Raw genomic sequence first — 13652 nt, 5'->3', positions numbered from 1 at the left:
AACACATACACCAACAAAATGCATGTAAATAAATAAGCAATAAATAAAGCAGTAAATTAACATACCTAATTACAACTAAATTAACATTATTGTGTGCATTAACATATGTTAATACTCTAGTGATCAATGAGTGGTGCATATAGTATTTGTTTCCAATGCCTAAATGAGAACTTCAAGCAAATCACAATGCATTTTGTTTTAATATTAATACAGTCTTGTCCCATTAGCTGCTATTCTTTGATTTAGTTTCTCTTTTCATTAAAGCTTTTATTGTTTTCAGCCCACAGAACAGCAGAAATCCTCATCTATGCTTGTAAAAACTAAACATCTGCAATATATTAGGATGGCATACTAACATGCACACACACTCACACACTTTCTTTATGGTAAAATGAGGAGTTTGAGACCACCTGTATGTAGGAACCGGAGTAAAAGCAGAACAAGTAACTGAAAATACACTTAAATTCATTAATTCCTTCATATTACAAAACAAGAAGCAATTAAGCACATCATAATTATTTTTCCTAATTACATCTATTATCACACATATACCGTTTTTGCTTATATAATATATGTTTTACAAAATACACCTGCTGTTATTTAAAAAATAATAGGGAGCAAATTAATTAGTGTGCATTTCGTTTTCACTCTTTAATTTAAAAATGAACAGCGAAATAATTCAAGCTCTGGATTCATTCAAACGTTCCATCTTGGGATGAGCCTTTATGCTGATGGTTTCCACATAACAATCTGGTCCCAAATGTATATTTTTCTGTTTAGGAAATAATAAAATATCTCCTAGCAATGCATTAAGGATATTTGTGTGAATTTGAAGTTGATGAATTCAAAAACATACCTAAGAAATGCTCATGAACATTTAACAACATTTAGAAGAATGTTTTAGCAGACAGTGTACTAAAACAAAATGTGATTCACCCAATTTCACGTTGGAATTAATTTGACCCCCCAAAGTCAAAAAGATATTAAATTATTCAAATTCTTAAGAGATGAGAGGAGCACTGGTTACCAATATTAATATAAGAGAAGCAAAAATGCATGTCAATCTCACAAAAGGGACAGCTGCATCCCATCAGCTCTTCTCTTACCAAAGCCTTCTTTCCTAGAGTGTCCATTGTTCAATCTGCTGGGAATGGTGGAGAGGTTGAGAGCGACCCTTAGCAAGCACAGTCTTTGTGGGAGCGCTGCGGCTGCTCACTGAGCTGAGGGCCCTGTCTGTTTCCCACGGTGGACGGATCCGCCGACTCCGGGTTCTCTGCCATCCTCTCACAGATTATGTCCACCAGTCGCTCAAATGCCTGCTTCACGTTAATGTTGTCCTTGGCACTGGCCTCAAAGTACTCAAAGCCTGTGACAGTCAAAAGAGGCAAAAGGCACTATTATATTCAAATTAAACTAAGAACTACGAGAAAACATCCTGCATATGAAGGAAATTCTAGTGAAAAATCATTCTGCTCAGGAAAACCAACCTAGCTGTTCAGACAGCTGTCTTCCTCTCTCTGAAGCAACCACTCTCTCGTCTTCCATGTCACACTTATTTCCCACCAGCAGCACTTGAGCATTGTCCCATGAATATGTCTTAATCTGTGTGGACCTAAGAGCAGTAAACGAGTCATTAAGAAAAAGCATTTGAACAGCCTAGATGCTACTGTAATTCAAATTGATATATAAACATGTTAAAAAGACCTTTAATAATTAAAAATAAATTAAATATTTGTAATTAGATATCAATAATAATAATAATAAAATAAATTATTAAAATACAAGATAATGAGAAGTTACTTTTAATAGGCTAAATGCTTTTGACACTGTATCCGGTGGTAAAGATTTACTTCCATTTATGGTTTACCTATTTTTATTCATTTAACTTTATGTATGTTAAGAATAGCAGGTTGTGATGACATTTGCCATATATTTAATGCATATTTTGTCAATAATATAAATATAATATATATATTAATGCTGTCAAACGATTAATTGCATCCAAAATAAAGGTTTTGTTTACATAATATATGTATGTGTACTATGTATATTTATTATGTATATATAAATACACACATACAGTAAATATTTGTAAAAATATTTACATGTATATATTTATATTCTTATATTTTATATTACATATAAATATACTTTATATATAAACAACATATTTTTCATAAATATATACATGCATGTGTTTGTATTTATATATACATAATAAATATACACAGTATACAGACACGTTATGTAAACAAAAACTTTTATATAGTGGATATTGAACGACTGATTAATCGTTTAATTTATATTTATATACCGTATATATATATATATATATATATATATACACATATATATATATATATATATATATATATATATATACACACACACACACACACACACACACACACACACACACACACAAACACATACATACATATACACACACACACACACACAAACATACATATACATATACACACACACACACACTATATATAGAGACACACACACACAAAAAAAAAAAATTAATAAAAAGATTCACTTCCACGTAAAGAGTTTTTGTCCAAACCAGCTGTAACCACTGAAAGCGGCAGCAGTAGTTTATTGTCGATTGGTTTTATTTCTGTGACACTGTGCCAGTAAGCCCTGCCCATCCTGAAAACCTACTGGTCCGAAATCCCACTCCACACAGCAATATATTCAAGTCTGGATTAAATGGATATAGCAACAGATCTCTTCTTCTGTACTGTGATGTACATCTGAGTGTAACTAATTATCAAAAAAAACAAAAATGTAGGATGGGGACTTGGCTCTATATCCATCGGTTGTTCGGTGGATTTGCAGATGTGGGCGTTGCACAATGGAGGAAGATGAACTGAATTGAAGCTTGCAGCTTATTGTGGAGGGGCGGGTTTAAGTAGGACTAAATGATTTGTCATTTTCATTGCATTGTTTACAAGAAGCTCAATAAAACGCATTTAGAATATAGGGTGAAGTTTCATTTTGTGCCGATTTTTGACCGATGAGATTGTGTCATGTTGTGTAGCAATTTCATGTTTAGTGTGGATAAATTACTTGTTGCTGGAATCATATCACATCGCACCTGGCTGTTGAAAAATATAGCGCATGCTCTCAGGACAGTCTGTGTTTTGACAGAAACTAGGTCGCATCTTTGTAAATGTGTCAATTTTATGAGCCACAGACAACAACAAGCACTCTCGTACCAGTCCTGAACGGCATTAAAGGAATCCTCGTTGGTGATGTCATACATCAGAATGAAGCCCATTGCTCCACGATAGTATGCTGTGGTGATGGTCCTGTACCTCTCCTGCCCAGCAGTGTCCTGAAATATACATAAGTTGGAGTGAAAATGTCTTGTTGGTTAAAATAATAAAACACTTCTTACTTTAACACAAAACTCAAGACTTGGAAGCGGAAAGAAAAAATGCAAACGATAAGGAACTCCTCACCCATATTTGGAGCTTTATCCTCTTGTCGTTCCGGTAGATGGTCTTCACTTTGAAGTCTATGCCGACAGTGCTGACGAAAGCGGGTGTGAAGGAGTCATCAGCATAGCGGAACAGGAAACTGGTTTTGCCGACGCTGCTGTTACCAATGATCAGTATCTTAAACATGTAGTCAAAGTTCTGATCCGTAGACTCTTTTTGTCCATATCGAGCGTCATTTGCTGAGGCCATCTGCAACAATAAAACAAAGAAGGTGATTCATAGAATTGCGATGGATCTTTTCTTCCATATTGTGGCGTATATTCAAGCGCAATGGATTATTGCAAAATGTAGGGAAAGACTTGCACTGGTTGTTGAGTGGGTTTTAAGATGTGGGTGTTGCACTCAAAAGTGCAAAAGTGAACATGAGCTTAGAGGGACGTGATTTAAACAGATTAAATGACTGGAGAAGTCCTGCATGTGTCACCAAAGAGAAGTCTGACGTTTTCACCGGAAGGTTCGGTTATGATATTTTGATTAAACATTACAAGGTCGTAAGATTTTTAGAAAATTAAACATATGCATGGATGAAATCTTCATAATAAGATCTATAACATGGATTTAGAAAACAGATAAGGTGCTTTTTCTTTTCATGCCAACTTTTTAAAAACTTTTCAGACAACATTTTATTTCCATAACATGACATATTTGCATCAGTTCATCTCAAGTGGTACAAATGAGGTTGCTTGACCATTATTAATTTTCCATTTTTAACTTTTTTAAGTGATTATCTCTATGTATTAGTACACTGCGACTGAATATGCCTACTTCCACAGTATATAGAAGGCAAAAACAGTAGGCTATGTGAAAAGAGTATTATGCCAAAATGTATTGTTTTTGACCTAATATGACCTACTACTTTCGCCGAGATTCTGAAGTGGTCATTCAGTGGACACTTTACTATCACATGAAGCCAAGGGAGATGATTTATCAAAAACTGACCTATATATACAGGTGCTGGTCATATAATTAGAATATCTTCAAAAAGTTGATTTATTTCACTAATTCCATTCAAAAAGTGAAACTTGTATATTATATTCATTCATTACACACAGACTGATATATTTCAAATGTTTATTTCTTTTCATTTTGATGATTAAAAATCAGTATCTCAAAATATTAGAATATTTACATTTGAGTTTGAATAAATGACCATCCCTACAGTATAAATTCTGGGTATCTCTTGTTCTTTGAAACCACAATAATGGGGAAGACTGCTGACTTGGCAATGATCCAAAAGACGAACATTGACACCCTCCACAAAGAGGGTAAGTAACAGAAGGTCATTACTGAAAGGTGTGGCTGTTTACAGAGTGCTGTATCAAAGCATATTAAATGCAAAGTTGACTGGAAGGAAGAATTTGGGTAGGAAAAGGTGCACAAGCAGCAGGGATGACCGCAAGCTTGAGAATACAGTCAAGCAAAGCCGATTCAAACACTTGGGAGAGCTTCACAAGGAGTGAACTGAAGCTGGAGTCAGTGCATCAAGAGTCACCACGCTCAGACGTCTTCAGGAAAAGGGCTACGAAGCCACTTCTGAACCAGAGACAACGTCAGAAGCATCTTACCTGGGCTGTGGAGAAAAAGAGCTGGACTGTTGCTCAGTGGTCCAAAGTCCTCTTTTCAGATGAAAGTAAATTTTACATTGGAAATCAAGGTCCCAGAGTCTGAAGGAAGAGTGGAGAGGCACAGAATCCATGTTGCTTGAAGTCCAGTGTGAAGTTTCCACAGTCTGTGATGATTTGGGCTGCCATGTCATCTGCTGGTGTTGGTCCACTGTGTTTTCTGATGTCCACAGTCAACGCAGCCATCTACCAGGAAATTTTAGAGCACTTCATGCTTCCTTCTGTTGACAAGCTTTATGGAGATGCTGATTTCATTTTCCAGCAGGACTTGGCACCTGCCCACACTGCCAAAGGTACCAAAAGCTGGTTCAAAGACCATAGTGTTACTGTGCTTGATTGGCCAGCAAACTCGCCTGACCTGAACCCCATAGAGAATCTATGGGGTATTGTCAAGAGGAAGATGAGAGACACCAGACCCAACAATGCAGAAGAGCTGAAGGCCACTATCAGAGCAACCTGGGCTCTCATAACACCTGAGCAGTGCCACAGACTGATCGACTCCATGCCACGCCGCATTGCTGCAGTAATTCAGGCAAAAGGAGCCCCAACTAAGTATTGAGTGCTGTACATGCTCATACTTTTCAGTTGGCCAAGATTTCTAAAAATCCTTTCTTTGTATTGGTCTTAAGTAATATTCTAATATTTTGAGATACTGATTTTTGACTTTCATGAGCTGTAAGCTCTAATCATCAAAATTAAAAGAAATAAACATCTGAAATATATCAGTCTGTGTGTAATGAATGAATATAATATACAAGTTTCACTTTTTGAATGGAATTAGTGAAATAAATCAACTTTTTGATATTGATGATATTCTAATTATATGACCACCACCTGTACATTATATTTCAGGTTACACATACTGTACATATGCTGTTTTGCACATTCTTGTTCCTTGGACTTAGAATTGAAGAAAAAAAGGAATTATGAAGATGGCTCAATTTTGCATTTTGACAGTAAATTAATAATGGGAAGGGTTCAAGTCTCGGTCCTACATCTTTTTAGAGGATACCCAGCTAAGTATAGTGTGAAACTTCTTTTATTTGTGCAGTTTTTTTATTTTTTTATTTTTTTATAAATGCATTATAAGTTAAACCTCTGTGGGATATCGTCATTTATAAATGATGCTAAGAAAATTGCATTTAAAATACAATATTAATGTTCAACCAAAAAAAATTTCTTTTTGTGATGTCAAATGACATCCCCTTCAACCAGTAAAATAAAAATGTATTTACCATGTGCTTCACATTTTTGGTAACTAAGTAGTAAAGGAGACATTAGCACATGTTAGGTCACATTAGACTAGAAAATACATATAAATTCAAGTTATAAAAAATATATATATATATATATAAAATTGTACATCCAAATGTGTTTTTTGTCATTTTTAATGCACTTTTATAAAAACAATAACTCAGAGACCAACAAATCTGAGCGTCATGCATAACTGACAAAGTCCTATTATGTGATGCATATTTGGTGTAGCTGGCTCTATTGACCAGCTTTGGCAGGCAGTATAATAGCCTTTATGCATGTGTTTTAGGTTCATTTTTGTAAGATTTTTGGAAGATGGAGAGACAAATCTGTACTTATTTCAGAACGTATTGATGATAGTGATACGAGTGCATCAGAAAATCAGGTTGTAGTAATAAAACAAGTTGTTGAGGACCAAGGAGGATAGAAGCAATGAGGGTGAGGGCAGTGATGAAGAATAGGTTGTTGTGGAAGTCAGGCATTTGGGTACATTATTGTATGCCAGTTTGAAAGATGTGATCCATACAACAACCAGAGGACAAATATAAAGTCAATTATTTTTTAAGCTGTAAATGCACAACTAGTCCTATGAAGGGTTAAAATATCACTAACTTTTGGGATGATTATCTCTGGTATCTAAGCAAGGAATAGTAGAGGTTTGGGAAATAGCCTTTGTTATTCATGTGGATAGAGAAATTAACAGATGCAACAAACATAATTAATTAAAAGGAAAAGGATTTAGACAGTTGCTATGTATAAAACCAAGTAAATTAAAAATAAAAAACTGGTGGTTTTGCAATGCCACACAATTTATTTAAAGTTATTTTAGTGAACACAGTGACCAATAACAGCCAAATTCATCTACATACTACTGCACATAAATAACACTGTTTGTAACAAATAACTAGTATAATGAGTCTTTTCCAAGGAACCGAATCATGTCATGAGTGACTACAGTCCGTTATGTATTCTCCAGACATTCACTGTAGAAGCAATCAGATAAAAAAACTGACATACAGTAACTACAGTACAAGGCTGATTATTTTTATACAGTACAATGTTCAACGGACAATGGTGTCAGAAACGGTTCCTGGCAATGTGTTGAAACAAATATGTTTTCTTATTCACAGCCTGTTTGCTGAATTACAACACAAATTCAAAGTGAATAGAGGGTGTAACCTGCACTTTCCCTGTATCCTTATGGACTGAGCTAGGCAGTCCGTGTAGCCAGGGATTTTAAAGGTTTTGTGCCGGCTAAACCCTATGCTTAGCCCAGGACCTTAGCACACCAACAATATCAGAGGAAGCTTATTCTAATATTCCCATTTTATCATGGAAGACCAAGGGGGTTCTTTCTTTCCCATACAGAGACAAACCAGCCCCTGAATGTTTATTCCTGCTCTGTTTAGTCTGTTATTTGTCAGGCCACCTGAGCAGCCAGGCTCACATCGAGGCTTAATTCAAGCATATGGCTCAGGCTAGGCGTACAAGATTAGAGCAAGAAACCTTTGCGTATGAGAAGTGCTGCTACGTTTACGAGCTAATTGTCCAATCGATACGTTTAAAATAAATGGCAGCCTGTGAGAGCGAGACTGCTGTATGGCTGATAGTGGTTAAGTCAGTTGAGCTCCGGTTAGCATCTATCCGCTTAACACACGGACTGATTTCCATTTTTATTCGGGTCAGTGAGTGACTAACATCCCATCGATCAAACAGACAGCATTCATCATAACTGCCGGCGACAATGTGCTGAGTGTCAAAAGCCAGTTGACACGTTAGTTTGTAGCATGCAGCGATGGATTACAGCAGAGGCTGTTTACGATCCATCCCAGTTAGCGATGTCAAATGAAGGTTACGCTGTTTTTAAATCTAAACCATTGATTTCCTGACGTTTCTATGCGGCGACTTTGTCATTTCGAAATAAATGCAAGATGTTGCCAGAGAAAGCGCAGCTTACCTTAACAGGAGGTTTATTTGGTGTGGTTTGGATGCAGTTCCCAGCTTGTGCACCTGCGCTCTTGCTTTCGTCACTCGACGGGAGCCAGCTGGGGGCGGGGCTAAACAATAACTGACATGCGGATGAGCCAATTACACGTTCGATCGGTCACCTTAGCGACTTAGCGGTCTTCTAGAATGATGCATGAAGCAACGAGAACATTTTTCTTTGCAACGAGTTTTCTTTTTTTTCTTTTTGTGTGTGCGTGTTTGAGGTATTTTAATTTAATGCTGTGGAGGCCCTTTTCATAATTTCAAGTCATAATTTCTTACATTTCAGAATTTCAATAAAATTAGTTAAAAAGTCATAATTATATATACACACACACACACACATATACATATATATATTTAAAGATTATAATTATATATATTATAATTTATAAGATTAAAAATCTTAACTAAGACATGAGAAATTATGATCTAAAAGTCCAATAATAAGTCATACATACTAAAATGAGATTAGATCTTTATGAAATTAAAAATCGCAGCTAAAATTATGACGAAATCATGACTCAGTAATAATTCTGAAATAAAGTAATATTTGTAAGATTAAAAAAATTGACAAAAACTTTGATTAGTCATACTTATGAGAAATTATAAGCCATAAATACCATATAAAGTCAAACATAAATAGTCAAAATAATGACATACTGTACTAATTATGATTGTGACACAATCAAAATAATGACAGTCAAAATTATAACAACAGAGATGTTGAGACAGTCATAATTTCGACTTTTGTCATAATTATAACATGTAATTTTTTGAACTTTTAATATCATGTTTTTTGCCACAAATTAACTTTTTATATAATAAATTCAACTTTATATGTCATAATTATGATTTATATCATTATTTCAACTCTTTGTCCAATTCCATTTTTTTTTATTATCTTATAATTTACCAAAGCATTTTTTAATATAGCCTATATTGTGGAAATAGGTTTCGATATAACACAAATGAGTCCAGCTTACTAATATTTCTTTGTTTATTGGCATTGGGAACAGGAAACGATCACAGCAACATTAGTAACAGCGTTGTAGTGATAAACAGTACTGTTGGGATTGTCAGATCTGCGACAGAAAAATACCAAACAGAGGTGTGCTGTGTGCATACAATCTGTCGAAACTTTGCATGGCCACTCAGCATTTCTCTCACCACATGAAACATTGCTATAAAGAGCACAGACTGACATTAAGATGAACATACAGCCAATAATTAAAAGCCCCATTTACTGTAATCCACTTACATACAAAGATTCACTGTATCCAATATTAAAATTCATACCATGGTATAAAAAGGACACAAATAATCTGACTTACAATGAGCACACTGAGTCAGAAAGACTTATTAATCATGAATACTCTTAAATAAAATTTCAGCTTGACAAATCGACAGTTTTGAACAATGAAATAAAAGAAAACTAAATGCTCAAATCAGTATGTTACTGACAGTAGTAGATGTCATTGATGGAAATTAGCCAGTGGCAACATGGAAATTACAGTACAGCATGGATCATGCTTGCTTGGCACTTGTACTGTCATTGGCTATGTCCCTGTGAAGAGCAGAGCACTGATCAATCACCAAAAACCAAAGAACACAAAAGGTCTGGCACAGAAAACGAACTTTGGCTTTACGTGTTATCTTGTAGCGCGCAGCTCTCGTTTTAGAACTTTTATTTAGACATCATACATTTGTAAAGATGTTAAGATACCTCATATTTTTCAGTGTGACCAGCACAGAAAGAGAGAGAAAGTACACATGTGGTTTAAGGACACCGATCACTTCCTATACAGCTAATGTGGGTTTCCAAGCTAGCCCAGCCTTCCAGAGACCAATGTACATACAGGGTGCGTACACATGCTGGTTACCCTGCAGATCACGGTGAATACTAGTCTTCTATATGTTAAGAATGACTCCAGCCCTTACTGATGGAGCTACGTTTGGCAAAGACAAAGATATCTTCTAAAGTGCTACCTAGAATATCAGAAGCAAGCCGTTTTAAAACCGTGACGTACAATGTAATAATGCTTACGCTCATGCTTTGGATGAAGCAGAATAGAAAAATAAACGAGAAGTATATGTAAACCATGTGAATGCCTTAAATGAAATCAGCATTCCTACAAACAAAGGTGAGAAGGGTTTTTAAGTTAAAACGGTCAGATGAGTATAATCTGTGCAAAGGAACAACAATACAGAGCCACTGTGTTTGGCTGGAGTGGTAAATCCTATAAACGTGGCTCCAGTTCCACTATTAAGCACTAGGTGGCGTCACATACTAATAGAAAAGATCACAATCATGGCTCGACTTCAGTCTACAGATTTTATAGTGATCCAAGGAAGACGGCGGTCACTATGTGGGTACCCTCAAGCTGTTTGCTACATGAAAGCAATCGTTTCTTTGAATCCTGAGATGTTCTGTTGTGTTAAGGTTAGGTTGTTCTGTTCAGCTATTAATAGACCAGCTTTAAGTCAACAGTGTATCTTTTTAAAAACATTTTAGTGCACATACGTCTCACATAAAAAGTGTCCTGTTTATCGATCAATATGTTCGGAAGGCTCCACTTGTTCGTTAACTTTAAACTTGGGATGTCACAGGAAGACACTTGAGGACGTTTCCTCTCAGTCCATAACACACTGGCAGTTTTACGCTTGACGGTAAAGCCGAACGGCATCCCGAAGTCACGAGACCGAGAACTTTTTAAGAAAGCTTCACGCTTTGACAGTCCGTAGAGTAGGAGCTTTCTCCAGTGCAAGGTGACTACTGTATAAAAACGTCCTGTGGAAGCTTTCCTACCTCTCCTTTGCTCTCCTGCACTGCGTCGCCTCCACCCGAGGAAGCTAAGAATGGGATGGAGGGGGATAGGGAGGTGGTGAGGAAGAGGTATGAAAGAAGAAAAAAGAACTCATTGAAAAAGTGCACTAGTGTTATGTTCCCAGACGCAGGCAAGACACGCTTTTCCCTTCTTGGTCAAGTTCTCTATCTTCATCTTCACTGTCTGGCGGCTCGCCCATCTTAAAAGACATTGTCCTGCAGCCGGGGGAGCGAGTGGTCAGGTTGGCTTGCTGTGTGCGTGGAGCCGAAGACGGATGTTTGCCTTCTGGATCTGTCCTGGAGGAATCCTGTGTGGTGGAAGTGAACTCTTCATCCACGGGACTCTCGACGTCAGACTCCCCTTCCTCCTCTAAGGTCAGTTCGAACTGGAACTTCTCCCCCGTTGAGGCGATGCCTCCACCCATCGCTCCCATCCCAACCACACCGCCCTTATCCTCGGGGGTGGAGGTGGGACTGTGGGGGATCATGCTCTGGTACCACTCACGGTTGTCTTCCAGTGTGTCGAGAATCTCCTGGGCATCAGGATGAACCAGATCCGCCCAGGTCTCCCATAGTGGGTGCACGATGTAGTCAATAAAGCCCACCTGATGGACGAATAATGAGCAGTTAATATGAGTTTGTATTGTCATTCTACAACAGTGGATTTAAACACTAATAAATGTGTACAAGTGTTACTTATGTAAGGCTGTTAAAATAGTTAAAATAAATAGTATGTCTGTATATATATATAATGTTTTAAAAATTATAACAATGATAAGTTATTTTTGTTGTATTTTATATAATAATATATTTATTGTATTTTTATAATACACATTTTACATAATTATATAATATCAATATCTATAAATTTTTAATCCAATTTTATCTGTATATAATGACTCATTATTATTAGAAATGATTAGAAACAGAAATGATTAATAAAGAAAGATTAGTATATATATATATATCCATACAATTTTGTAAAATGTGTTGTCACTATATAATATTACTCTATTTGTGTATACTGTATATATGAGTACATGCATATATTTTTAATATGGTGCTCCAGAGTCTGAAATCAGCTATTTTAGTATTAATTATATACTATATATATATATATATATATATATACTATTTACGGTAGGAAATTTACAAAATATCTTTATCGAACATGATCTTTACTTAATATCCTAATGATTTTTGGCATAAAAGACAACTCGATAATTTTGACCCATACAATGTATTGTTGGCAATTGCTACAAATATACCCGTGCTACTTATGACTGGTTTTGTGGTCCAGGGTCACATATATGTTATTATTTAGAATAATCTTTTTATTTTAGTTTTAGATTTAGGAATTTTCATATGGTTTTGTTATTTTTATTATTTTATTTTTTTTATTTATTATTTATTTTATTTTTCAACATTTGCTTGAATGTATTATTTCAGTTTTAATTTTAAATGATATACGTTTAATTATATATCATTTTAATAGCTTTAATACTTCAACTTAAATTGATTTAGTTAGTTGCCAACTTTTCTAATTGACGTTTAGGTTTTTCATGTTTAACTTTTTTCATCTAATATTTCTATTTTATTTCAGCTTTTAGTTTTTGTTCATTTATAACACTGATTTATTATATTATATTATAAAACTATATTCTAAATGAGGCCCAAAGTCCTCAAGGCCAGTTTGTGGCATATCATTTAGCATTTTCCCTCACTCACCTGTGATTTCTCAATGGAAGCATTGTGTTTGTCACACATGGGGCTGATCTCCATACCCTTATCTCTCTCTCGGTCCCCCTGAGTAAAAAACTCCACCATGATGCGATCTGTCCACTGACGGTACAGCTCCAGGGGCTTTGTTGGGTTGCTCAGGTCAGCACAATGCACCATGTTCTGAAGAACCTACGCATTTGATTAAGCACACATTTTTAACTATAAACCTTTTACTTATGAGGCAAAAAAGAATGCTCCACAGAAGCTTAAAGAATACCTGAATGCGATCAGAGTAGTTGTCCAACAGCAGAACGCCCAGACTTGTCACCTTCTTGGTCTCTACCATGGTCTTGAGATCCGCTAACAGGTTCATATGCTTTGACATATCAGTGGCTAGGACCTGTAAAGAGTCAAATACACGGTAAATAAATAAAACCACGTGTTGGTTGTAGTTCTCTCACTTGGAGCTCTTCATCATTGCCTCACAGATTCGTCACTGCCTCCATTTCCTCACCATGTCAATGACCATTTTGCGCAGCGACTGCCTCTGTTTCTTGGTCAGGTTCTGGAAAATGTCACAGTTTTCTTCCTGCAGCAGTTTGAAGCCAACAGCCAGGTGGTGGTTCTCCAGAACAGAGGAATCGTTGTACATGAGAGCCAACTCTGAGTCTGGAGAAAAGTATTACATTCTTAGTCAACAACACAGTGTGCAACCACAATGACAAGCTG

The 13652-nt window shown here is 36.1% G+C and overlaps 2 protein-coding genes across 8 annotated transcripts in view; both read right to left on the bottom strand.

Annotated features, from left to right (window-relative positions):
- Positions 1–952: 952 nt before the first annotated feature.
- Positions 953–8471, bottom strand: rab3aa (RAB3A, member RAS oncogene family, a). 2 transcript variants are annotated; one of them, XM_058762391.1, is made up of 6 exons: positions 8346–8435; positions 7001–7058; positions 3474–3701; positions 3228–3346; positions 1488–1612; positions 953–1366 (listed from the first exon to the last, which is right to left on the bottom strand). In XM_058762391.1, exons 3-6 carry the CDS (start codon positions 3699–3701, stop codon positions 1176–1178), a joined length of 663 nt encoding a protein of 220 aa, XP_058618374.1. In that variant the 5' UTR covers positions 7001–7058; positions 8346–8435; the 3' UTR covers positions 953–1175. The 2 variants fall into 2 exon arrangements, with proteins under 2 accessions (XP_058618374.1, XP_058618380.1); XM_058762397.1 differs by lacking the exon at positions 7001–7058 and having other exon boundaries at positions 8346–8471.
- An 885-nt stretch (positions 8472–9356) lies between these two features.
- Positions 9357–13652, bottom strand: part of pde4ca (phosphodiesterase 4C, cAMP-specific a) — a 46911-nt gene continuing 42615 nt past the window's right edge. For all 6 annotated transcript variants that reach the window (XM_058753131.1, XM_058753123.1, XM_058753150.1 and 3 more), the window contains 4 exons: positions 13438–13592; positions 13201–13323; positions 12930–13112; positions 9357–11806 (listed from right to left, as the gene is read on the bottom strand). In XM_058753131.1, coding sequence (XP_058609114.1) covers positions 11315–11806; positions 12930–13112; positions 13201–13323; positions 13438–13592 — 953 coding nt within the window. In that variant the 3' untranslated portion in view covers positions 9357–11314. The remainder of the gene's footprint in view (positions 11807–12929; positions 13113–13200; positions 13324–13437; positions 13593–13652) is intronic.

This window comes from Onychostoma macrolepis, chromosome 02 (assembly GCF_012432095.1).
Source record: "Onychostoma macrolepis isolate SWU-2019 chromosome 02, ASM1243209v1, whole genome shotgun sequence".
In the NCBI taxonomy this organism is placed as follows: Eukaryota; Metazoa; Chordata; class Actinopteri; order Cypriniformes; family Cyprinidae; genus Onychostoma; species Onychostoma macrolepis.
The sequence above is the reverse complement of the archived record's forward strand: the minus strand, read 5'-3'. Positions and strand labels throughout refer to the sequence as shown.

What these genes read in the sequence shown, in the direction of transcription:
- rab3aa (XM_058762397.1), bottom strand. Translation starts at nt 3,701, where the DNA reads ATGGCCTCAGCAAATGACGCTCGATATGGACAAAAAGAGTCTACGGAT. An exon ending in TTTAATGCCGTTCAGGACTG is followed by an intron (nt 1,613 to 3,227) that starts GTACGAGAGTGC and finishes TACTGCTCTTAG; the next exon opens with GTCCACACAGATTAAGACAT. An exon ending in ACAGCTGTCTGAACAGCTAG is followed by an intron (nt 1,367 to 1,487) that starts GTTGGTTTTCCT and finishes TGACTGTCACAG; the next exon opens with GCTTTGAGTACTTTGAGGCC.